Raw genomic sequence first — 26,621 nt, 5'->3', positions numbered from 1 at the left:
TCCGCCTTTTGAGCAAAAATAAGTAATTTTTTTTCAAAATTGATTCTTTATCTGAGCAATAAGATGCTGGACTCTATGCTTGGTATATGCTTGTAATGAAAGAATCTTGACAAAGTGGAGGAATCCACCATGGGGGGGGGGAATGGGGGGTTGGGGGAATCCCAGAGCCTATAAAACATAATGCAATGTAATTAATAATAAAAAAAAGAAAATTGATTCTTACTGACCCCCTATTTAATCTGTATATCAATGCCTTCATTTGTACTATATAAAAGTTGATTCAAATTTTTATAGTAGCTGCACATTTTAACAGATGTGGCAACACCAGTATTTCATTTTAAGATCTACAAAAACTGTCAATTAACAATTAATCTCATTCATTGAAAACAGTTTATAAGTAAATGAATGAAACACAAATTTCCTGCAACTTTTAACAGATGCCTTAACATAGTCTGCACGAAAAAAGAAACCTTAGAAAAAAGTATATGTGGGCACACCATGATGGCTCCAGTGGCTAAATTCTCACCTTGCACATGCCAGGATCACATATGTGTGCCAGTTCATGTTCCGGCAGTTTCACTTCCCATCCAGCTCCCTGCCTGTGTCCTGGGAAAGCAGTAAAGGATAGTCCAAAGCCTTGGGACCCTGCACTTGTGTAGGAGAGCCAGAAGAAGCTCCTGGCTCCTGGCTTCAGATCAGCTAAGTATTGCCCGTTGCTGCCACTTGGGGTAGATCTCTTTTCCCTCTCTTTCCTTCTCTCTGTCAGTCTACCCTTCGAATAAAAATGAAATAAATCTTTTTAAAAAGAATATTTGCTGATTATCTTTTATGTACTAAGTACTATCTCAGGCTCTAAGAATACATCAGTGAGCCTGACAAGGTTCCTGCCTTCCTGGAACTTCAATTTTCTTCAAAGGGGAACAGACAATAACAGAGACTAAATTAAATTTTTTAAGTAAGATAATGGCAAGTGCTATGAAAATGAAAGCAGGCCTGTGCATAGGACATGACGAATTAGGAAGAAGATTCCATTTCATTAGGATGAGCAGCATGAACTATGTAGAAGTGACCCTCCAGAGGGTAATGATAAGGAACTGGGCCTGCAATGATCTGCTCCAAAGAGAAGCAACAGGAAGGACAACAGCCATGAGGCAGACATGCGCCTTCTGCACCCAAGAAAGCAGGCAAGGCCAGGGACCCGCACAAAGAACAAGGAGAGGATGTCAGATGTGGTCAGACAGGCAAGCAACAGTCAACAGACCTTGGTAATTTTTCCCAAACAGCAGCAAAAAGGAAGCTTTAAAAAAAGTTATAGATGTGATAAGATCTATATTTCATCTTAGCCAGAAGCCAAGATGCAATAACATCTTCTGTGTTTCATCAGGAAGAAGCCATCTCAACCATAACTATCATTTTTTTCAAAGTTATTTTTTGCTATCACCTCCAAGACTATTTTTGCCAAGGAATATGAACTATAAAAATTCCCTGCCCCTGGTTCAGAATACTGATGATTAGAGTTGAATCATCTGTGTTTCTGACAGGTGTTTGACACAGCAGTTAGACACAACTTGGGACTCTCACATCCCATAACGGAGTGTCACAGCATGAGTACCAGCTCTGCCCCTCATTCCAGAGTCCTGCTAATGCACACTCTGGTGGGGAGCTGGTGATAGTTCAGCTATTTGGGTCCCTGTCATGTATGTGCAAGGTTCAGATAGCCTTCCATATCTGGTTTTGACCTAGGCAATCCAAACTCTTTCAGACATCCGAGAAGTGAACCAGAGGGTAGGAGATCTTTCTCTCTCTCTCTCTCTCTCTCTCTCTCTCTCTCTCTCTCTCTTTCTCACTATCACCCTCACCATTTCAAAAAAAAGTATTTAATGTATAACATTTGCAAGTATAAAAGAGCAAAGTATAAAAAGAAGCAAATGAGATGAAACTAGTACATTACACCTCACAGACTGGGGTGCTATGATGCTTAAGATACTCTCCTGACATTCCTGCCGCTTGAACAATCCTCTTATTCTTAGAGGTAATTTTTCCTTAATCTCTCACTCCCTCAAAAGGTAGAAATTTTTGTTGTTGTTTTTTGTTCTACATTTCAAGTTTGGTTATTTTTGTTATTTCGTTTTATGACACAGTTTGAAAGGCTCTGGGATTCCCCCAAACCCTCCCCCATCTTGGATTCCTCCACATCATTGCAGTGGAACAGTTCATATCCAGTCATAATTCCTTGACAAGGTTGGTTTTTAATCTTGTTTGCAGTTCAATGATAATTTAACATAGACTCCTTCCTCAGACAGGGAGGTGCAAGGTGCAAGGACATTGAAACAGAGCACACAAGTTTTAAAGTGAGACAAAACAGCACTTCTTCACATCACGTGTGATTAAATCACCTAATCCTGAGGGGGAAACATCAAAATCTCATATATCTTTATGAAGAAGAGGAGAAAATCAGGCACAGCAGAGGGGACCAAAAGTAACTCACAAAGATGGACAGAACAACTATACCCAGCAAGACATTAGTTACTGTCATAACAAATGGGAAACACCATGTTTAAAATATTGGTAAAGTATTAGTCAAATAAAAAGAAAATTGCAACTACAAGGTTCTCTCTTAAAGTGTCATATTTAATGATGGACTACTGTATGCTCAGTTGTTAGATGCAATAAAAAGCAGAATCAGCAGGGATATCACTGGTTGTGGCCCTCCTATCTCTCTTCCCCTTCTTTTTCCAAAAAAGCTCCCCTCTCCTGCCCACATTCCAGGAATCAATTCCTTGCTAACCAAATTAGCACAGCATACAGCTGTCTCTCTATATCTTCAAGTTCTACAGCTGTAAATTTAATCAATTCAAGATCAAAAGTATTTTTAAAATCACATCAACATTGAATATGTTTAAAATTTACCTCATTAGACAATAGGAGCACTTCAAAAAAAAAAACCTCAGGGATGGGCCAAAACTATAGGAGAAGTGGGTTAAACCACTGCCCACAATACTGGCATCCCATAAAGGTGTCAGTTCAAGTCCCAGTTGCTCTGCTGCTGATCCAGCTTCCTGTGAATGTGCTGGGAAAGCAGAAGAGGACTTTAGCTCCTGGGCCCTTGCCTATGGGAGAGCAGATGAAGCTACTGGCTCATAGGGCCTGACTTTGACTTGGCCATGCCATTTGGGGGGTGAAATGGTAGAGAGAATCAATATCTCTCTCTCTCTCTCTCTCTCTCTCTCTCCCTCTCCCTCTCCCTTTCCTTCTTCCTCTCTGTGCGTCACCTTTCAAATAAATAAATCTTTTTTTAAAAGTTCATAGAAAATGGAGTTAAAAATAAGTTTATTTTCCTGTAAAAAGAAAGCACTGTCTCCGCCCTGTGAATGCATTTCCCATTCTCATTTTACTAGCTTTTCCAAGAAGAGAAATAAAGACATGGAGAGTGAGGTCGTCTTTCTTATGAGCAATTGCCAACTTACCTCATACACAGTGATATAGGTTTCATTCTATATAGAAGAAGAAAAAGGGAAAAAAAATTATTTAAAATTGTGAGGGTTTAATAACACTAGATTATACACTTCTTCAACATAAATTCATTGTGCTACCACCTACATTCAATCATGAAAAACCAAACAAGGGAGACCACTTTTTGAGTAGCTCTAAAAATTATGTTGCCTACATCCATGCGAAAGTCATAGAGCATGATGTCAATTAGAAATCCTGAGTCTACTGGGAGGGCGTCTGAGACAGGCCAGCTTCAAAAATGAAACAACATTTACAGGTGCCCAACAGAGAAGAACTGAAATGCAAACCACAATAACTGCCCAGACTGACCACTCCATCCACACTGCCTCCTGCATGGTCCCCCAGCAATAAATCGTGCTCCCCATTCATTCCCTTAGTAGGTGTTGACCCAGCACTCCGGTCAGCACAAGAGATACAGTTTGAAAAAGATAGAGAGCACCTGCCCAACAGAGCTTACATGCTTGCACAAAAGACGTAAGTAGACAATTACTGAAGTTGCAATTTGTGACAAGCATATAATAGTACTATGTCTGAACAGCACAGATTATTCCTTTTACTAAGGGACATTCTACAAATGCATGAGTGCAAACATGGGTGTGGGGAACTCCTATAAAGTGGTCTGTGAAGGACCCAGCATTGTGGCACAGTAAGTTGACCCATTGCCTATGACACCAGCATTCCATGTGTGTGCCAGGTCAAGTTCTGGCTGCTCCAGTTCTAATCCAGCTCCTGATAATGTATCTGGAAGATGGCACATGTTCTTGGGCCACTGCCATGCACATTAGAAGCCAGAGTGAAGCTCTAGGCTCCTGGCTTCACCCTGGCCCAACCTTCGTCATGGCAGCCATTTGGGAAATAAATCAGAAGATGGGAGATGTCTCTCCTTCTCTCTGCCTATTAACTCTGCCTTTTCGATAAATAGCATAAATAAAAGCATTTTAAATGGTTTCTATGATGACACTTGTTAGAGAGGCTAATGTCCACATTTCTATCTAACCTGAACAACACAGGAATCTACCTTTGACTTTTTATTTGTTTATTTTTACAGGAGAAAGAGTGAAAGTTCCCATTTGGTTCACTCATCTATGCCCACCTCAGCCAGAGCTAACAGCTTAATTTTTCACCAAATGACTCTCCTATAACCCATTTTTATTTATTTATTTGAAAAGCAGCGAAAGAAATCTCCAATTGCTGTTTTTTTTTTTTTCCAAAATGCCCATAGTAGTTACAACTGGATGAAGCCAAAGCTAAAAACCTGGAACTCAGTCCACAGTTCATAAAAGCAGCAGGGACCTAAGGCTGCCTCCCAAAACGCCTAGTAGTAGAACAAATTAGAATCCAACTCAGGTTTTCTGGTAGGAGATGTGGCATCCCAAGCAGGGACTTAACTATCAGACCAAAAGTCAACTCTGGGACCACTTTAACATGACCAAATTTTACCAAAAAGAGCAGAATATCTACAATATGTCAAGCACTATCTTGAGAAGGGATTCATTTATTATCTTACTTTATTGAAGAGGAAAGCAAAAATCAAGAACTATATTAACTGAACTATGCACTAAGTGGTAAATCCAGGCTAACTGGAAAATTAAGGTATTTGAAACGAGATGCATTTCCTGCACGAAGTGGAGTAAGCTACATGTCTGTGACTGGGTAAGCCTGTTACTAAATTCCCTGCAAACTGAATGTGACCTAGGGCTGTTATGCCATGTGGTCTGGGGACCAGCCACATCCTGTGAGCTGAGTGCTTGTTACAAGTGCAGAGTCTCAGGCCCCACTCAAGACCTCCTGAATCAGAATCTGCATCTTAACAAGATCCCAGGACACTTCACATTAAACGTTGATAAGCACAGGACCAGGAAATTTAATATCTAACATCCTATTAAAAAAAAAACTTTATAGTTTTAGAACAATTGGGAACAACAATTACCTCAACCTTCCCTGGCCTCCAGGTGCACTAATAAATGTTAATCTTAGTTTCTTTTACAGTCATAAGTAATTACTCAAACTGTGGGCTTTTTGGTTTTGTTTGGGGTTTTTGGTTTTTGTATTTTGGGTTTGGGTTTTGTTTTGTTTTTGGCTCTAGGGTCTAGCAAATTAGTTGAACCCGTAGAAATACAAACGGGAATTCTTAGGGAACTTTTCTCCAGAGGGAAACATCAGTATCAAAACAAAAATATAATTTAATACTTACACACTTTAAAGCACAGTTTTCCTGATCTACAGAGTTCCAAAAATGACATCCTTGGATAAACTGCAAGGAATAGTAACATACATTGGTAAATGAAACAAATGTGATTTGTCACCTCAAAGCACAACTTAGTAAAAAAAAAGGTATCACCTAAAATTTTATTATTGGCTTACTATTCTCTTAATGTACATTTAATAACTGTATACTCTTTTAAATTTTCCCTTTATTTGTATGAAAGGCAGAAAAAGTAAAGTCGACGTTGTGGCACAGCACATCGTGCTGCTACTGAAAAGACCGGCATCTCATACAACAGTGCCAGTTCAAGTCCCAGCTATTCTGCTTTCAATCTGGTTTCCTGACACCATGCCTGGAAGGCAGCAGAGGACAGCCCACGTGTCTGGATCACTGCCCTCCCCGTGGGAGATCAGAATGGAGTTCCTAACTCCTGGACATTTGCGGAGTGAATCGATGGATCCAAGTTATCTCACTCTCTCTTTCTCTCTCTCCTCTCCCGCTCACTGTGTCACTTTGCTTTTCAGATAAATTAGTTAATTTTTAAAAACTTAAGGCAGACAGAGATACCCCATTGGTTAGTTAACCCCCCAATGCCCACAAACCTGGGCCTGGGACAGGCTGAAGCCAGGAGTCAAGAACTCAGTCATGTCTTCTACATGAGTGGCAGGGATCCAAGTACTTGAGCCATCACTTACCACCTCCAGGAATGTACAGTAGCAGCCAGCTAGGATCAAAAGCAGAACTAGGATTTGAACCAAGGCCCTCATATAAGAGAACATTGGTGTCCCTGGCAGTGTCCCAGCTGCTGCACTGAACATCCACTCCTCATTTAGTGCTTTAGAAACCAAGCTGAGGCTCCCTAAGGATCTGGATCTAAAGGACTTTTGGGATACTTAGCAGAGCTAACTGCTCTACAAGGCTTGCCATGGTTCCCTGCAGAATGGCAGGTTTCTGAGCAGTCAATCCTCGCATGCAAGATCTAGCATCTAGAGAATGTCCAGTTGTTGGAGAACACCCTGTTCCTGGATAACTAACAACAAACAAAATTCAGAACAATGTGATATTACATGGTGTTACATGACAAACAAAATTCAGAACTCAGACTTAACCAAGAATCATCTCACCAAAATTTAACCTGGTATATAACAGGGAAACTCTGCTGCCTTCCAGCATAATTCACCCACTTCCAGCCTGTAAATTTCCCAACCCCCTCCTCACCCAAGGCTGTCCTAACCTCCTACTCAGCTGATTCAGCAGCTTCTCTTACCTTTCTTGGTTAGTCTGTACTGTTACGGGGTGCAAACAAGATCACACCAGACATGTCCAAGGTTTTATTAAGGAGTCTTTATTAACCAAGCTTGGTGATAATAAAGCATACTAGCAACAGCAAATCACAAGTCCATATGGCAATCCAACCAATCATAATCCAACCAAACATAATCCAAAGGGGAACAAATGGTCATTACCCTGAAGTCCATCCGTTAAACTGAAGACCTATGTCCCAGCTTCCCCAACAATATAAGCATCCTAAGAGACATGCAATGAATAATCTGGACACACTTGCAAAGCTGCAGACATTCGCCTTTCCTTGGCTTCTCTGCCCACATTCCATCACTGCTAGGCCTCACCTCTCCTGGAACTCCTGACAGCACACAAACCAGAAACAACATTACTATACCCATTGTCTCATCTAAGCAGTACACAGGGACCATGCTCAGGGGATTACCTGTCCTGGGCCAACCAAGAGTCAAGGTGCCTGAGTAACGGAAGCACCTGACCAGAAACAGACTGAGCCCCCTCCCCCCCACCACCACCACTTCACGGGCCTTTTAAAGGGGCTTGTGAGGGGAGTGGTTACACAACAATGCAATACCGTCTCCTCTCAGTTCATAGGTATTCGCTCCTGCCCATCTGTGACTCACCTAAGTGTTGTGGGTTAAGTTGATTAGTGTTGGTTGGGATGGGCCGGAACAGGAACTGGGCTTTTAGCTAAAAAGACTAATGGACTCATCTGTATCTAATATCCTGGCTAAATTAGGACATGGGGAGAAGAGTATACAAGCGGAGGTGAAGCAGCAATAAAGCAAGACTTCACAGAGACTTCTCCATCACTAGCTGTGCTACATAACAGTGCCTGGGTCCATGTTAGCCGGTCTTCCATGACCACAGTGAAACTGATATGTTGGCCTTCTTCCCAGTTCCTATCTTGTTTCTTTTGCTGACTCTTTCTGCCTCTTTCTACCCCTCTGTGATTGTATCCTATCTTCAGCTTTTTCTCACCCTCAAATTTGCTAATTATCCTGTGTTTCTAATTGACATACTATAATCTTTTGAATTGCCTTAGCCAGGAGCCAAGGCACTGTCTCTTTCTCATCGCACTCATCAGAAACTCTGCTGAATCCCTTAAACATCAACCAGACTCCATTACAGTTCCTCATTCATTGCATTGCCCCCAATTCCCTGCTGTGTCCTCACTTCTCATCAAACACTCACATTTAGAGTTATCCTTCTTGAGATCCTAGTCACATCCTTTTCTGACATTCAATATGCTGTGTCTCTCCATCCTCGGAGAATTAGGACCAAATTACCAAACATGGCATACAACAGCTTCACAGTCTGGCCTCACGAAACTTTCCAACCTTGTCTTCCACTTCCCTAGCTCCCACTCATATACCTCAGGTTCCAAGCAAACACAAAGCTTCTTGTTTTCTTGAACAAGTTCAGCTACTTTGTTATTTTGTATTTTAAGCCTCTGTGATTGATCTACTCTCCCTTCCTCTATTCCTTTTGCAAAACTCTTCCTTCTCTCGTTTTATTTGGAAGGCACTGTGACAAATGGAATGCTTGTTTTTCTTGGGCATTCTCTCTAAGCCTCACACACACCATTGTTTTTACAGATGTGTCTCTAAAAAGTTCTTTAGAACAGAGATCTGCTATTGAGCCTTACAGCTCAAATGTCTAGCATAGTGTCTAATTCACACACACAGTCACTAAACACTAGTAGAATAAATGTATACAAGTACAGAAAAGTAATACCTCCATAAAAATGTCATGTTGAAAGAGTCATTGGAGGCTTTCTAGCCCCACCTTTCACATTCGCAGTAAAATGAATTCTCAGAAATATTAAGGAAACTTTCAAAGCCACACAGCCATGTGGAGTCAAAACTGTAGACTTAAGATTAAGCCAGTATTCTTTCCACTTCACACTTCATTTTTAAATAATTCTATAATAATAATTCTATAATAATTCTATAATTCTCCCTAGTTTTGATTAAATTTCTTTAGGGACAAATAACTGAAGATTTTTACTTCGCAATGATTCTTGTTATAATACAACCCACCATTGGCTACTTTTTTATCAATACGAACACTGTAAAGTTCTTTGACAGTGGATGCAATTACTTACCGGCTCACTCAGGTTGTATGGTATGCCAACATCAAGCTGCCGGCCCTAAAATGAAGAAGGAAGCAGTAAGCACGTGTTGCCAATATTGGTTTCAGGGTAGCCACCACACCTTTATTTTTTTAAGCCTCCAAGACGAGTGTTTCCTTCTCATTGCTTTTCAACTAAAACAAAGAGCCAAATGTTTCAAGTCATTAAATCCATCACAAAACCAGACAAAATATTTGTGTATATTGCAGATATAATGCTATAAGAATTTTGCAGACATTACAGAGATATACTGTGGGAGAGCTGTAAAAGTGGTTAAGAACAATGGAAACTTCACACAGAGTTAAACAAACCTGTGGCATTAGTCACAAATCAAGGTAAAGCATTCCTGGGTTAGACTAATTGTTTTCAAAGTTTCCTTTTGTAAAGTTATTCATTAAGAGCAGGGGGAAATGACACAAATTCACAAAGTCATATGTAACAAAATATAAAACTACACTATCACATTTTCACAAATTTTAAGAATCTCCTCATGCTACAAGGAAATGAAAAAAATAGAAAATCTGCTCGTTCTCTCCTGGACCATTGCTTGCAATTCCTTCCTAAACAAGAGGGTTTACAAAGGATGACAGCATAGACCTTTAATAATCAGAGAACCTCCTGAGCAGTGTCAGGTGATGCAATCTAATTTTTTAATGTTCATTAAAAACCTTTTGTTATTAATTACATTGCATTATGTGACACATAGGCTCTGGGATTTCCCCAACCCCTCCCCTTACCCTCCCCCCAATGGTGAATTCCTCCACCTTACTGCAATATTACAGTTCAAATTCACTCAAGATTCTTTCATTGCAAGCGTATACCAAGCGTAGAGTCCAGCATCTTACTGTCCAGATAAATTCAACAGTTTCTTGGGGAGACCATCTCTGGTCTGAAGATAGAGCTGGCAGAATATCATCCTGATGCAATCTAATTTTCAAAACTCATATGCTCCACTGACTGAGAATTCTAAAGCAGAAGAAGACTAAGTGAATATTTCTAGTGACCATTGTTTATGATCGCAAACTCCCCTTAGAGGCTGGCTGAACTTAAGCCACTGAATTGAAAAAAAGTCATTACCACTGCAAAAATAAACAGCTATCCTTGGCTGACCTACCACTTCTAAAAGATAAGTCCCTGGAGACAATAGAAACTCGAAGGTGAGGTCAGGAGGTGGTTTAACATCCCCACACTTTCACAGGGGAGACGTGACTGTTTATCACCAAGCTTACCGGATCTTGTTCTTTGCATCCATTTTGCTCTTCACTGTATCCCTAGCACCTAGAACAGTGCCTGATGGATAAAGAAGTGTTAAGTAAATATGTGCTGAGGGGAATAACTGCATGAAATTAGAGTAGTCACCCACTTTGGAATGCTTCAGGATTCCTTAGAAACATCCAACAATGGCCTAGCATTGTGGGAAAGGCAGAAGAGGGATGCTTACTTAAAAAGTAATGAGATACCTGAAAGAAAGGGGAACTGCAAATGGCACGGAGACTTCCAAAATTAGAAAGAAAAACAAAGCAGGCTACTGCTGTGACCGCCAATTCCCAGGTTGGCTCCCCAGTGAGGAGACACCACCTATCCAGAAAAAGGGGGTTGTACATAAAATACTAGAACCGAGTAGACTGAAGCATAAACTTCAAGAAGAAGTGTTGATATCTGCTAGCAGCGCAATGATCCTGCAGGACAACAGAGATGGAAGCTGCACAACACCTGCCGTGCGCACAGCTCCTTCCCCACATACCCTGCAACAGGATGCTGTCTTGCCACTAACACTTAAGCAGAAAGCTCCGTGGCTCCTGCCTTTGCTGTCAATGGAAAACACGAACTAAGTGAGAATTCCACAGTTCTCAGTGACTTTAAAATCAAACTAGAGGACTAACTGGGATCCACATGACTACTTTACCCTGAAGAGGGTACCCACACTGCCTCCCTCCTTCCTCAAAGTGCCAGACTGGAGTTGCTGCCAAGAAGCTACTGAACTTGGCCTGTATTAAGCAAGAAACAAGCAACCCCTTCGCCACCAAAAAAATCCCCAAAGACAGCAAGAGCACTTTCCAGGGCAGAGAGCAGACCCTAGGAATCCTACAGCCACTGGCCACATTCCCTGGACCTACACTTGCCTTCCCTGCCTTCCATGGAAGTTCCTCTTGGTTTCTTGGGATTTGTCCCCAACTGCAACCCATATTCAACACCTGATCAAGTCCTTCCACAGTTTTCACCACAGGCACTGGAGGGACAGAGCACAGGGCCCAGGATTGTGCTCTCAGGCCCTGTAGGAATGATATCCTGTGACTCTTGGACTGTAACTGCTGATGTCATAACCCACGTATGGGATCCAGAGGGTTCTGCCTACATTCCTCTACTTCAGGCTGGGAATTGCTAGTCTGCAGTCGCTTGTATAACTGGTGTTTACCTTATGAACACTGTGTAAGACCTTCACTGTATTCTGCAGCTGGAAGCAGTGACTATATTATTGGATTTTTAAAGTAATGATACAGGAAACACATAATTGATGTTTTCTTTTACAGGATTCCCATTAGGGGTGTGAATGAAAATTTCTCTAAATTTCACTCCAAAACCAATTATATTTGTAGGGAAAGGTGTAGGGTACTTACATGGTTTTGTTTTTCAGTAATAGAATTGTATCTTTTAGAAAAAATTATGCAACCAAATATTTAATAGCACTCTGCATACATAATTTTCTTCAAAGTAAAGTTTTGGCTTCCTTTTACATTGAATGAGTCATGTAAAATGAGCTTGCAACAGAATTTTTTTCTTCTAAATGGATATGTCCCATTGGTTTAAATCATCTCTTACACACATGATTTTGTTTCTGGATTGTGCTTATATTCTGTTTCATTGACCAATCTACATCTATATCAATATAAACTGTGCTATTTTCTGGGTATTTGGTACAATCTTTTGGCTTATGGTCGAGTTCAGTTGTCATTTTTCAGTGTTACAGATTGATATGCAAGAAAGGTATTAATGTTTACACATAGGTATTTAAAAAATAAGATAACTTTCTAAACACTATTTGTTGGTCTTTGGTTGATTCTTTTGAAATGTTAGATGCAAACCAAAGTAAAACTGTATTTGCCTCGCCTTCTACTACTGTAAAAACTATGCCTGGCTTCAGATGGGCACAAATCCAACCATTAAAGCTATTTGGAGGGGCCCAGCACAGTGGTCTAGCAGCTAAAGTCCTCGCCTTGAACGCCCCGGGATCCCATATGGGCACCAGTCCTAATCCTCCCCCTCCCTGCTTCCCATCTAGCTCCCTGCTTGTGGCCTGGGAAAGCAGTCGAGAATGGCCCAAAATCTTGGGACCCTTCACCCATGTGGGAGACCTGGAGGAAGTTCCTGGTTCCTGGCTTCGAATCGGCACAGCACCAGCCGTGGCGGCTCACTTGGGGAGTGAATCATCGGACAGAGGATCTTCCTCTCTGTCTCTCCTCCTCTCTGTATATCTGACTTTCCAATAAAAATAAATAAATTTTTTTTAAAAAAAATCATCTGGAGAGTGAATCAGCAAATGGAAGATTGCATCTCTCTCTGTGTGTCTTTCTCACTAAATCTTTCTTTCAAATAAAAATAAAAAATTTTTTAAAAATTATACTTCTCACTGAGCATTTTCTTAACACTAGCTCTTCAGATGCTGTTATTTGTGTCTTGAAAAAGAATTTCACTGCCTCAGTAGATAAGAAAATCCTCTTTACAATTTATTGTCTCCTGTGGATCTAAAAAAGAAGGTACAATGTAGCAAAATACACTTCCACCAATTATTTGATCATGAATATTATTTCATAAAAAAACTCACAAGACTATTGTTCTGGAAAGCATTATTTTTCTTTGTTTCTACAGTACATAACATATCGAACTAAAAAATACTACATCAGTTTAATGCATTCAGACCCCTCAATAAATATAAATTACACTTGAGCACTGAACTACATGAATTTTTGGCTACAAATTCTAGCATTCTTTTGGATAACAATGCTTTGTCATTTTTGTAAAAGAGAAAACGCCTTGATATCAAGAAGTAGGCAGTGAAATCCAAGATGACCTTCACAGCAAATGTCCACGTTAAAAAAAAAAAAAGCACAGAAAATCCAATAAATTCTGATACATGGTGTAATTTCTCCCCTGATCCATGGCCGCGTTTGATTGTTCATGCACCTCACTTTCTTCCCCCCAGGCCTCATGTAGGAGGCCCTGATGGGGAACATTGATTACATTCACTGGTCAGTTTGGCAGACTGTGTCTCTCCTGCCGCCAACATCACATTAGCTGTGCCCCGCTCTGTAGGTGGCTAACGGAAGGCAACTCATCAAAGGTACAAACTGTCTACTCTTAGTGCCAAGCCCTGAAATCAAGGAGCCCACACAAAGAGATGAAACAAATAATAAAGATTTTAATATTGAAAACCATGAAAATCAACTTCAATAGTAGGGAAATTAACAAATTATGGTGGAACACTAAATGTACTAAATATTCTGTTGCCAAAAAGACTTCAGAGTATAGGAAAAAATTCACAATATAATGTGAAATGGAAAAGCTCAGTGTGCAACTGTTACAAAATTTTAGGAAAAGACACGAAAAGGGAATATAATCAGAGGTTAATAGTGGAGAAATTTAAGGTTTTTTCTGTTTATTATTCTCAATTTCTTCTTTTTCTTTTTAAACATGTATTTTTATAATCAGATAAAAATTGTTTTAGATTGAAGCTGCAAAAAAGAAGAGCTTACAGTTCTATGTTAAATCTACATATAGTTCTGAATATAACTCTTCAACAAGGATTTATATAAAACATCGAATCTTTTAAAGAACACTTCTCTCTGTAGTAAACTTTAGTATTTTAGACTCTAGTTGACATCAAACCAAAAGTGTGTAGTATGTTTCCTCTTTAGGCTTAACACTTCTGTGTTTAATACTTTAGCATAATAGCAAATGTCATACTTGGTCCTTTCATTATTTTAAAACACCCAACTGCGGATGCTGTCGTCATGCTGTTATTTCCCTTGTGTTTGGACAGCAAGAGTAATTATTGCCCTGTTAGGGAGCATCTGGCTTATGACTCTGATTTAATGACTTCTTCAAACAAAGCTAAATCACAATGGAGAAGATATAATACCAACAATTATATATCTGATGACAATGAGCAACTAGAATCAAAATTTCAAGTTTTAAAAATTAATTGAAAATAACAAATTCACGTATACAAATAAGGAAATTTACAAAGAATTCTTCTAAAACAATATGTTATTTTATACGACATTTGTGTTTGCTTCCTTAGTCATACAGCTTCCTACACAGTAATCCAACTACAACATAATTATCACTGGTCTGGAACTAGAAGGCACTGCTCCATGGACAAAATTATCCCATGCCTTCATACATTATGATTCTGACAAACAACTTGAAATTAAATTTTTAAGTGTACAATATTGATATCATTTAAGTTTCCTTTACCCAATCTTACACTCTCCCCCAAAGGAATCTATGACCAAATAGCTTGACAACATAAACTATCCTGTCTTATCTCTGCAAATGTATGTACTGCTAGACTACTTCTGAAAAAAATAAGTTATCTTGTGACCACTTCTTCTGACAAGGGAAATCCTATCAGTTACAGCAAGCTGAATTCTACTTGTTCTAGTTGTTGCAAACACAAATATTCAATGGTGAAACTTACCACGTTAGTTACATAGGACTTTACGCAGCCGTTTAAAGCTGTACACCGCGCTGGAGAAATCCATATGCAGCCAAGAGTCGCAAAGTAGACAAGTTTCCAAATCCACCAGAGAACGATCTTCATCACTGCACCAATGGTGGATCTTTAGGTGTCCAGTCTTCTAATTTTCTCCATGTTGTTTAATGAATACTTTGAGTTTCCTCACTTCACCAAAGAGTGGCTATTGGATTTTTGGTTTTCTTTGGCAATATTAAAATATCTTTGCCTGTTGAAATAATACGTATACCCGTTGGTTTCAACCTCTGAATCCTGAACAGTTTATGACATTCACATACCAGCTATTTCATAGCTGAGCTTCCTTGGACTCTCCTAAAGAACATCAGGTTAGATATTAGAAAAGCGCTTTACATGGAAAGTAAACAAAGCAGAAGACACAAATTATGTTTTGGCAAGCCTGAGACACAAGCATCACCTGGAGCCAGAGCGCTTTGGTGGATTGTCCACCACTTAACTTCCTTTCCCTTGGTTGAACTATGCAGGAAATGAGGTTGTGACCGTCTGTGCTTTGCAGACAGTGGCACTATTTCAATAAAGAAGTTTTTTAAAAAGAAGAAGCAGCTAAATCAAATGATGCAATGGAGAGGGGAAACAGAACCCTTTGAAAACAAATACATATTTCAAAATTAAAGCACAAAGTTGAAATTAACAGGCAAATACCTGAGGGTAAATTACAGACCAGGAAGTTGGTTAGCACACCTCATGACTACACTACATATTAACTAAAATACTGCCTTATCAGACCTGGTGAGACAGAAAGTTGAAACCAGCCACAGAGATCTGAGATGTGTTCAAGTCTGAGTACCTTAAAAAAAATAATAATAACGCTCAGAGTCCCAGTGAGGCCAGTGCCTAGATAAAGAGAAGCTGGAACTAAAAACAAAGGACTTGAAATCCATAGTGAAGACAACTAAGCTCTTCAAGAGCTACTTTTCAGCTTTCCTGGATTAATTCCTGCAGGCCTGATATTTTATAGTGGTGATCCTTGTAACAACCATTCAAGAGCCAAATAACTTTTGTTTTATTAAATAAATTGTACCAATGTAACTTAGACTTTTCTTAATGCAACACTTTCTTTTAGGAACAATACAGGTGTGAGGTCTTTTTGAGCTGAACACATTTCTTTAAATACTGCCAAAACTGGTGCATATAATCATAACAGATATTGACCCCCAAAATTGACTTATAAAACTTGTTTTTCTTGACCAAAAAAACTTCCTGCTGTCCATATTCTTGTGCCTCATCTTCTGTATATTCAAGAATATTGGTTAAAGAATAGAAAGCCAGCTTATTTCTTGATCAGAGGAATATGACCATCTTTCTACAAAATAAGACAGAGAATAAAGTATTCCAGCTAAAGGATTTCCTCAGTCCTACAATTCATAATTCTAAGGTATTTGCCCGTGTCTTCCGCCTTATTAGCATGAATAATATTTGTAACTTCTACTTCACTAAAAATAAGTACCACAAAATAAACCCTTGAATATCTATTTTTATTACACTTGATCCAGCTTTATTAGATGGGCTGTGCAAAGGAATGCCATTACAATTTCAAAATTTTGTGTTTAATTTTTGGAATTTAATGAACACATACGTTGACACTTGCACAAGATAGGGTGTGCAAAAAGATATGTGCTAAAAATTATTTATATCACCAGAAGATTGAACCCAATCTAAACAATCAGTAATACAGAATCAATCCATTCCCAGAAACTCCGAGTGGTTTCTCCATGTGAGCTTACTTGAACTTTTTTGCAGCAGGATGGTCTGTGCAATCAGACTCTTTACACAGTGGCTTAGAACCTGGTGAAAGTTTTCAAGCTCCAAAAGCGCAAGCCAACACAGCCTAGAAATCAAAGTGGTTCTTTGACATCGTGTTGCTTACCAGATGATACAAACTTGCCTAAAGCAAGGATACAAGGATACTAGACCACCATCACTTTATGTGGGAGAGACAAGCTTCTAGAAATTCATGTATGATGGGAGACTTTTGCACCACTTTTGACTAAAGAAAAAAATCTTCCACCATAGAGTACTCATTATTTGCATGGTTCTGATATGCAAAAATTTTGGTATCATAGTTTGAAGTAAATAACACCCACTTCCTAAAAACATATCACAAACATTAATTACCATGATGCATTAACTGAATGATTTCAAAGGACAACCTTCTAAGCTATCCTTGAGTCAGATGTAAATAAGAGTGGACATCATGATCAGAGATCACTCCTGTCACTTTTTTCAAAGTCAGTGATGAGTCATTGCACATCTATTCTTTGGTTATTGCACACACACACACACACACACACACACTGTAGTCTGTGGCCTCCTTGTCTCTCCATGGTAAATTCATGACATTTTACAAGTGATATTTATGAAAAGAGATCACTGAAAATGGGGATTAGCCAATAACGATAAAACACAGCTAAGAAACAAAAAGCGATTGGAGCCAATGTTTGTTATGTTGAAAGTAAAGCTTTTGCCTGCAATACCAGCTTCCCACATGGGTGTCAGTTCAAATCATAGCTGTTCCACTTCTGGCCAGCTCTCTGCTAACGTGCCTGGGGAAACAGCAGAAGATTGCCCAGGTACTTGGGTCCCAGCCACCCATGTGGGAGGCCTGGGTGGATTTCCAGCCTTCTGATTTCTGTCAAGTACAGCCCCAGCTATCGTGGCCATTCGAGGAGTGTATCAACGAATGCAAAATTTCTCTCTCTCTCTCTCCTCCACCCCTCCTTGGGGTGTGTGTGTGTGTGTGTGTGTGTGTACCTATTTTAAGTAAATAAATGAATCCTTTACAAAAGCAAAGCGATAAAACTGGAAGTGAAACTTACATAACATCTGGTGGTACAGTTTATCCTGATCCTGCTGCTTGTAGATTTAGAAATGCTTTTTCCAGGAACTCATTGCCTTGTTAATTCCTGTCCCTAACCAAAGAATTGCCTTGTGTTTGTTCACTCTGCCAATTATTTGCATTTTTAATCTCTTAAACTCCAATGATGGACTAGAGAAGACATGAAGTCTTAACAGACAAAATGACCAGAAATTGAAGCCATATATCAGACAGCTTAAACATTCAATCTAAAATTTTCCCCTGTAGTGAAAGCTACTTTAGTGGTAAGGGTGAGAGATTTTCCAGAGCAGAATCCTAAGCCTTTTCCTCTTCTCCTAGCCTTCAGAAGTGGAGGGGTCAGATAGAGAAGTTACTGTGAATAAACCAGGAAATTCACTGTTCCACTCCCTGAAAAATGCGACCAACCTTGGTTTCTACTGCAGTTTCTCCTGAGACAATGAGATAGACACTTTGCAGATCAACCCACCACCACCACCACGACTCTTTTTGGACAGAAACACTACTGTTTCAAACCCTCAAGCTAGGCATGAGTTTAGGGGCTGGAAAAAGAAAGCAGTATTATCTGATGGGCAACTAAGGTTCATAATGGCAGACAGCTTCAGTAAGGGAAGGTAGCCAGCCAGGAACGCAGCAACTTCAACCGTGAGAACCAAGCCCCAGGATAAGTGTCTTTTAACGAAATCACGTACTAGAAGAACTATTTGATCATCATTGTAATGATTAAGCTGTGAGTAACATGGGAGAAACTCCAGTACTGGCACTATTACAGGTGCTGAGAAGCTAAGAAAAAATAAACAGAAAGAAACTGCACTAATCGCTAATTAGACCGTTTATGATTGCTTACCATTATTAGTCTGAACACAAAACCAATTAACTTCGAATACTGACTTCAGACTTAAAAAGTCCTCCCAGCTAACATCAAAGGTGACCTAGAAGTGCAAAGAATGGGAATTTTTGAGGTGTGTTTACTTCAAAACATACTTCAGCGGTAAAGTGAAGTTCTTTTTCTTGTTGTTGTTGTTAATTATGTTGCATTATGTGACACAGTTTCATAGGCTGTGGGTAATATACTTTTATGAAGTTCTTTTATTAGAGAGAGAGAGAGAGCCAGTGCATGCAAGATCTGCGATTAGGAGGTGACCTGATAGAGAAACTTGGGGAACTCCTCTGTAAGGACACAGTACCCATTAGAGAGTGTAAGAACCTAAGCTGAGAGTAGCCCAGACCAAGCCGGATTACAGTTCCTGCTGGCATCCATTTGGGTCAGGTAGGGGGCAGGCTTGGCTGGGTCACTTCACAACACCCACCAGCAGAAGTGAGAATCAGGACAGGGTGCAGGACAGGCTGGGTTGGACCACAATAGCCAGCTCACGTTAGGGCCTGGACTCGGGGCTGACTGGACTGGGCTAGGCTAGGCTGCAGCACCTGCCAACATGAGCTAGACCTGGGGGCAGACCTGGTGGAGCCAGGCTACAGAACCCACAGTTGAATAACAAGGTGAAGTGGGCCATGCCAGACTTGGACACAGCAACCACCAGCACACTGAAGCCCTGGGATGAGGGGTAAGCCTGGTAGAGGGGCAACAAGGGCTCCCCTGCTTGGCCATTGCTGCTGGTGGGCATGAGAGCTGGGCATTGGGGTGGACCAGGCTGAGCATGGTTCCAACACCACCTGGGAGAAAGGGAGAACCAGGCTGGGCTAGATCTATCTGCTGGCACATGCTTGAGTCTGAATAAGTGCAGGTTGGTCAAGATCTGTCACAGCATTAGCTAGTAAGTGCCAGGACTAGAGGCAAGTACTGTCAGGATAGATCGCAGTACCACCTGGAAAATGCAAGATCCAGGGCTGGGAGTATTGGGTACTTTTCTAATGAACTGCAGTTCCCACTGGTGAGCGTGAGAACCAGGTTGGGGTGAGCCCGACTGGACAGATGCTATGACCCAACAGGATAATTGTGGTCTGGATAATGGGATCAGTCAGGCTGAGCTAGGCTGCAGCACTCATTGGTATGTACGAGAGCCAAATGAGATGCAAGACGAACCAGACCCCTCTGCTGCACATACCAGCATGAGCAGGAACCAAGGCTAGGTGGAGGCAGGCCAGACAGGGGTTATTGGGAGTTGCTCTGACTAGACTATAGTTCCCACTGCTATGCATGAAGACTAAGTGTGTGTTGGTCAGGACCTGGCAACAAAAGGAAACAATAGCAATACCAGGAATGGTAAGGTAAGTCTGAACATCCGATGCTGTTTTCTATAGAGGATCTACACTCCTTTATTCCTTATACCTCAGTTCCATGAATGCTATTATCAAAATGAGATTTAAGGGGTTCCATGATTAAATCTGTGGTCAAACCCAGATGCTTCTGACAATATCTCCAAATCTCTACAATTAGAGGCTGCATCTTAAATTGATGACTTCATTATTCTAAGTCATTTCCGAATTGATTGATTCTAGTATATAGACCTAAAAGGAGATAGTCTTGGAAACTTTGACACATAAATTGGCTTTCATATATTGCTTTTCTACTTGCCATCCTTTTTACTGACACTCTGCACAGGGAGATGTGACACCAGGGATCTATTTACTTTGAGCAACTTTATTGAGTTGTAATTGACATACCCTACAATTCACTTCAGGAATGCTCTTTAGTGACTTCCCGTGTATTTACTGAGTTGTGTAACTATCACCACTATTTAGTCCCAAAACATTCTCCCACTGAATACGGAAGCACTAACCCATTAGCAGGCACTCCTCATTCCTCTATACTTTCACACCCTAGTGATGATTGATCTGTTCCCTGTCTACAGACTTGCCTTTTCTCCACATTTCATTAAATAATGCTATACCTGATCTCTTACATCTGGTTTCTCTAGTACAGCATGTTGTAGTATGAATCAGTGTTCCATTTTATTTTGCTTGCTGATTAATATTAGATTAGAAAAAAATACAGTTAATTTTGTTTATCAACTCAGCAACTGACAAATATTTGGGTTGTTCCTTCTTTTTGGTTAGAAAAAATATTGCTGCTTATAACAGTGTATCAATTTGCTTTTTTATTAGTCTTCTTATTTTTAAAATTGTTTACAGAGTTGAGAGGGATGCACACCCTGTGGGTCTCCAATTAGGGTGGACAGGGTCGAAGTATAAAGAAAGGTGGGTGGGATACATTTCAATTTTTCTTTTTCCTGTGTCCACCGACAGAGAAGGGGAGGAGGCCACTCCTTGCTGTCAAACTACATTAGCACTTGGAGGTGGGGTGGAGGGGCAGTCTTTTGATGACACCTTAGAGACCCCATGGTAATGAAGAGTATTTCAAGGGTGTTACTTGAGTGGTTTTGATAGTTCTGAAGTATTGTCAACTTCATTAAACCAGAGTTAAGAAAATCTTTCTAAGTTCTATTGGGTGACCAATTTCACCCTAATGCATCCACAGGCCCAGAAACACATCACAAATCTTGACCAACTTAGCATTCTAACCATTCTTCTTTTGGTAGCAAGGGCACTCAACGTCCTCTGATGGCCTCGTGTTCCCCCATGTGCATCTGGGCATGCTGTCCACTGCACAGGCTGATGGAGGCAACTGAGGAGTCTCAGGTTGGACCACATATTCTGAGATTTTCCCTGAAGCTTGGGTGTGAGTCCATTGGTCCAGGTGGGGAGGCCCCCAAAAAGCCTCACATGACTCTTGTGTTCACCAGCCAGTGTAAGATCAGATTCAGTCTGTCACCTGCACCAAACCACACGCTTGTGGATATAGCCTCTTGGTCAGTTCCACCTCCATTCCCATCTCTCACGTGAGCTATTCATGCTTGGGCTTATCCCAGCAGCCCTCCACAAGCCTGGTCTTTACACACACAGTGAGTGCTGAGGACTAGTTGGGACAACCCCCAACAACCCCCATGTGGCCTGCCCTTATCCCCGTTTTTCGCGTGGGCCCGCATGTACTGCAGCCTAGCTCAGTTCACCCACATCGATCTGGCTCTCCTACACACCCATGGGTGCTACAACTTAACTCAGCCTGACCCACCCCCAGATCCAGCCCACATGCATGCCAACAGGTGCTGTCGCCTTGTCCACTCCAGTCTGCTACCAGCCCTGACTACTGTGTTCACCAGCAGAAGCTGCAGTCTAGCAGAGGAGTGCCTACAGTCTCCCTACCATACCCACTCCCAACCCTGATTCTTGCACATGCCAGTGGGTATTGCGGTCCAGCCTAACCTGATATGCACCCACTCCTGCCATTTGACAGTGGGTATGGCAGATTAGCCCACGGTGATCTGCCTCCAAAACCAGCTCTCACACAAACTCGTAGAAGCAACAGCCAAGTAAGAGAGTCCCCAGAGTTCCCCTACCAGGCCTGCTCCTAGCCCTGGGTCTTGCACATGCAAGTGGGTGCTGCAGCCCATTCTGAGTTGGCCCACACCTAGTCTCAGCATTCACCAGCAAATGCTACAACCTGGCTCAGCCTGACCTGTCCCCTGTCCCAGCTCTTGCTGTTGGATGCAGCAGTCTAGCCCAACCTGGCCCAGTTCCAGCCCTCATGTGAACTGGCAGGTGTTGCTATCCAACCCAGCCTTGCCTTCACTCTGTCCTAGCTCTTACTTACACCAGAGTCAGGTCACACATATGCTAATTGGTGCTGTAGCCCAGCATGGCCTTGCTTGCCCCAAGCCCTAGCTCTCATACTTACCAGAAGTCTAACAGGGAGAGTTACTCCCCTACCAGGCCCACTGTCAGCTCCAGATTTTGCATGTGCTGGTGAGTGCTACAGTCCAGACTGACATGGCCAGTTCCCAACCCTGGCACTCACCAGTGGGTGCTACAACCTAGCCCAGCCTGGCCCACCTACAACCCAGACTGTTGTGGTTCACAGTGGGAGCTGCAGCCTCTAGAGGAGTTTTCCAAGTTCTCCTACCAAACATGCTTCCAGTCCCAAATCTCATGCATGCTGGTGGGTGTCAAGGTCCTGCTTGGCAAAATTTTCCCTCAGTCCTAATATTTGTATGTGCTGGCAGGTGCTGAAGCCTGGGCCAGTCAAACCTCCTCCCAGTCCTGTCTCCTGCATGTGTCAGTTGAATTCCACTGGTTCCTGTCAGGTGAATTCCACTGTCCAGCCTGGCTCACGCCATCACCGCCCCCAGCTCTCTGTGCAAACCAGTGTATGCTGCTGTGACACAGAGGCAAGCCCACAAGTCCTCTACAGAATTTGCCCCACAATTTGATTCTAGTGGATGCTGCACTCCAGCCTGATGTAACCCACTCTCTGCTTCAACACTCATTGCTGGGGAACTGCAGCCTGGCCCAGACAGGCATGCCTACAGTCCCAGCTTCTGTATGTACCAGTGGGTAATGCGTGATGCTATTTAGCCCAGTCCAGGTCTCCCATGTGGGTGGGTGTCTTGGCCTGACTCAGATATGCCCTTCAGTTCCTCCCTCTAAACCACTCCTTTACCAATCTGCAAGTGTAGTGGTCAGGTCTGTGGAAACCTCCAGAAGTCATTCCTTCCCTGTCAAATATACCTTTAGCTGTTCCCACTACAGTATGTCCCCAAGTCCCCTTCGTCAAGCAATCTTGAGCCCTGTGCCTTGGCACCAGGGTTATAAGTCCTAGCCCCACCCATGTTACCTGCCTTCCATACATATCTTTTTAAAAAACAAAAGTAGAATAGGCAACTATGCTGGCACTCTGGTATGTTTAACACAAATTTGGCACTAACCAGGCTCAGAATGCCTGCAGCCTTGGCTGCTTTTCTCCTAACAGTGTAACACTTGCCAGGTGCTGTAACACTAGGCAGTTGTAACACTAGGCAGTTGCCTATAGCTAGAGGCTGTTTGCTTTTAATTCATCGGATTCTCTTTCTGTCCCAAAGTGATTACTAGGCTCTCCCATGTGTCTAAAGATTATAGAATAAAACTGTTAACATTGTTGGGAAGGACAGTGATGTGTGTGTCCCACTTGGGATGATCAACTTTACCCAGTTCGCCCACAACATCCCAACATAGCACTAAAGTTCCTAAGTCCTGGAAATAACTTACGAATCCAGAATATGGAGCAATTGGTCTCCAGGAGTGGAATTTAGACCAGAAAGCAATTCTACAAAATCCATATCGTGGGATGAGCTTCATCTTTTCTGATATAAACATAACTATATTTAAGAAAATTGCTTATGCAGTAACTATCATTTTATGTAATTTCACTTAACAGAAAAAAAGTCATTCCCTTGATTCTTATAGTGAACAACGCCTTGAATTTTCATATATACTCAGTTCAAAGTCATGACAGATAAGGTTGTCTGCCTTACATGTTTTTAGGTGGAGTCACAGTTACACGTGTTTTTTTTTTCTATAACAAAGTCAGATATACAGAGAGGAGGAGAGACAGTGAGGAAGATCTTCCGTCCGATGATTCACTCCCCAAGTGAGCCGCCACGGCCGGTGCTGTGCCAATCCGAAGCCGGGAACCAGGAACCTCCTCCAGGTCTCTCACGCGGGTGCAGGGTCCCAATGCATTGGGCCGTCCTCGACTGCCTTCCCAGGCCACAAGCAGGGAGCTGGATGGGAAGTGGAGCTGCCGGGATTAGAACCGGCACCCATATGGGATCCCGGCGCGTTCAAGGTGAGGACTTTAGCCACTAGGCCTCGCCGCCGGGCCCGACAGTTACACATTTTAAACCTTTACTGGGAGAAAAAAGTGAAAACCCCAACGCTGGTGTTATGGTGTACCAAGTTAAGCTACCACTTGGGACAGGTGTATCCCATACCTAAACACTAGTTGGAGGCCCAGCTGCCCTGTTTCCAATTCAGCTCCCTGCTAAAATGCCTGAGAAATAGCAGCGGGTAGTCCAAACACTTGAACCCTGGCCATCCATATGGAAGACCTGGATGGAGCTTTTGGCTCCTGGCTTCCACCTGGACAAGCCCATTTCTGAGATCATTTGGAGAGTGAAAACTGATTGAATACTCTCTCTCTCTCTCTCTCTTCTTCTGCAGTCTCTCTCTCATTCACTCGCTTTTTCTCCTTTCCCAGTCTCTTGTGCATCTTTGAAATGAATAAATCTTAAAAAAAAAAAAAAAAAAAAGCTAAAAACTTCTTGTCCACACGGTGGCAGCATGACACCCTACAAAGACAAACAAAATTGTAAGTCAAATTAACTCACTCATGTCTTGTTTACAGTAGGTGATTTTGTGGGAAAAATGAATGAGGCCAGTCAACTACTTTGGGCTTTGTTTATTCTGGTAAATAGCCTATGTAGTTAACTAATGATGTCTCCAAATCAAAACTTTGAATGAATTGCGTTCAGAGTTCAAAACATATTAAGAATCTTCAAAATAACAAAATTCAGTATTTTCAGACTTTTATCACCTAAAAAAATGCAAGTCCCATTTTGCAGTATTACACATGCCCAAGACACATCACCTCTTACCTTTCAGCCTATAAATGATATTAAACTGCGGGTGAAGGGGGAAGTACATTATAAGGATAATCTTGAATTTTTTTAATATTTTATTATTATTATTATCATTTTATACTACAATCCCATAGGCTCCTAGCATTTCCCTTATCCCCTCCCCAATTCGCTCCTCCCCCACCTAGTTCCTCCATATCATTACTAAAATATAGTCCTTCATACACAGTCATATATCCATCATTGCGGGCATGGACAATGACAGAGTCCAGCATCCTATTGTCAAGATGTAGTGAACAGTTTCATTGTAAGTCCATCTTTGTCTGGAAGTAGAAATGCATACTACATTGTATCCTCACATCTGGATGTTAGTCTCCATTTGACAGCTACTGTACATCCCCTGAAAAGGCATAATACAAAATCAACAATAGAAAGAACAGAAATTTACAATGCCATGAAGTTAAATGACATGTTACTAGATATGACAGTCTCCATTACACAGCTACTGTACATCCCCTTAAAGGAAAAGCCACAGAACAAAATCAACATCTGGGAGAAAAAAGAAATTAACAACACCATGAAGTTAAATAACATGCTACTAAATGACTAACGTGTAGCTAAAGAAATGAAAATCAAGAATCTTCTTGAAGAAAATGATGCTACTGTGTGATCCACGTGTCATTGAACGATTTAATCCAAAGGAAGTGTTTTGAAGAGATGAAACTAACAGAAAACAGCAAAACCCATGCAATATAGTTTCCGCTGATTTTTGTTGGTGAAGTGTGTCTCTTCTAGACAATAAATAGATGGGCTTTGTTTTCTAATCCAGTCTGCTAATCTATGAGGTTAGATTAAGCGTAAACCATTTACATTCAGGCTTAATATGTATGGATGGCACTTTGGTCCTGTCATTTTAGGAATGGGTTATTCATTGGTTTAGTCTTCTGTTGTCATTTTACTGGGATGTTCTTCCCATTTGCCTTTAGTTTTGGTGGGTACTATTCCTCTTCTCCGTCAAGAGAACATCTTGAAGTATCATTTGTAAGGCAGGTTTGGAAGAGGCAAATTCTTTTAACTGTTCTTTAGTGTGGAAGAATTTTATTTCATTTTTAAAGACAAAAGAAAGCTTTGCTGAATAAGTTATTCTGGGCCGAAAATTTTTTTCCTTTTAGAATCTGGAATATGTCACTCCATTCTCTTCTTGCCTATAGAGTTTCCTGTGAGAGATCTCCTGTGAGCTTAATTGGCATTCCTTTATATGTCAGTTGATTTTTTTCACGTGTACACTTAAGGATCTTTTCCTTATGTTCGATTGAAGAGAACTTGAAGATCATGTGTGTTGGTGAAGATCTCTTTTGCTCAAGCCTGTTGGGAATTCTGTGCCCCTCCTGGATCTTGTTCCCAATTCTTTCTCCAGGTTAGGGAAATTTTCCTTTATTATTTCATTAAAT

The 26,621-nt window shown here is 41.3% G+C and overlaps 1 protein-coding gene across 5 annotated transcripts in view; it reads right to left on the bottom strand.

Annotated features, from left to right (window-relative positions):
• Positions 1-26,621, bottom strand: part of ROS1 (ROS proto-oncogene 1, receptor tyrosine kinase) — a 151,275-nt gene that overhangs the window by 105,518 nt on the left and 19,136 nt on the right. For 2 of the 5 annotated variants that reach the window (XM_058655122.1, XM_058655174.1), the window contains exons 1-5: positions 15,323-15,494; positions 14,851-15,115; positions 9,126-9,170; positions 5,708-5,767; positions 3,468-3,494 (exon numbers count right to left, since the gene is read on the bottom strand). In XM_058655122.1, coding sequence (XP_058511105.1) covers positions 3,468-3,494; positions 5,708-5,767; positions 9,126-9,170; positions 14,851-14,973 — 255 coding nt within the window. In that variant the 5' untranslated portion in view covers positions 14,974-15,115; positions 15,323-15,494. Of the gene's footprint in view, positions 1-3,467; positions 3,495-5,707; positions 5,768-9,125; positions 9,171-14,850; positions 15,495-26,621 lie in introns of those variants that run through there. The other 3 variants (XM_058654984.1, XM_058655096.1, XM_058655045.1) reach the window with 3 other exon arrangements.

Source organism: Ochotona princeps, chromosome 1 (genome assembly GCF_030435755.1).
Source record: "Ochotona princeps isolate mOchPri1 chromosome 1, mOchPri1.hap1, whole genome shotgun sequence".
Lineage (NCBI taxonomy): Eukaryota > Metazoa > Chordata > Mammalia > Lagomorpha > Ochotonidae > Ochotona > Ochotona princeps.
This window is presented reverse-complemented; position numbering and strand designations above follow the sequence as displayed.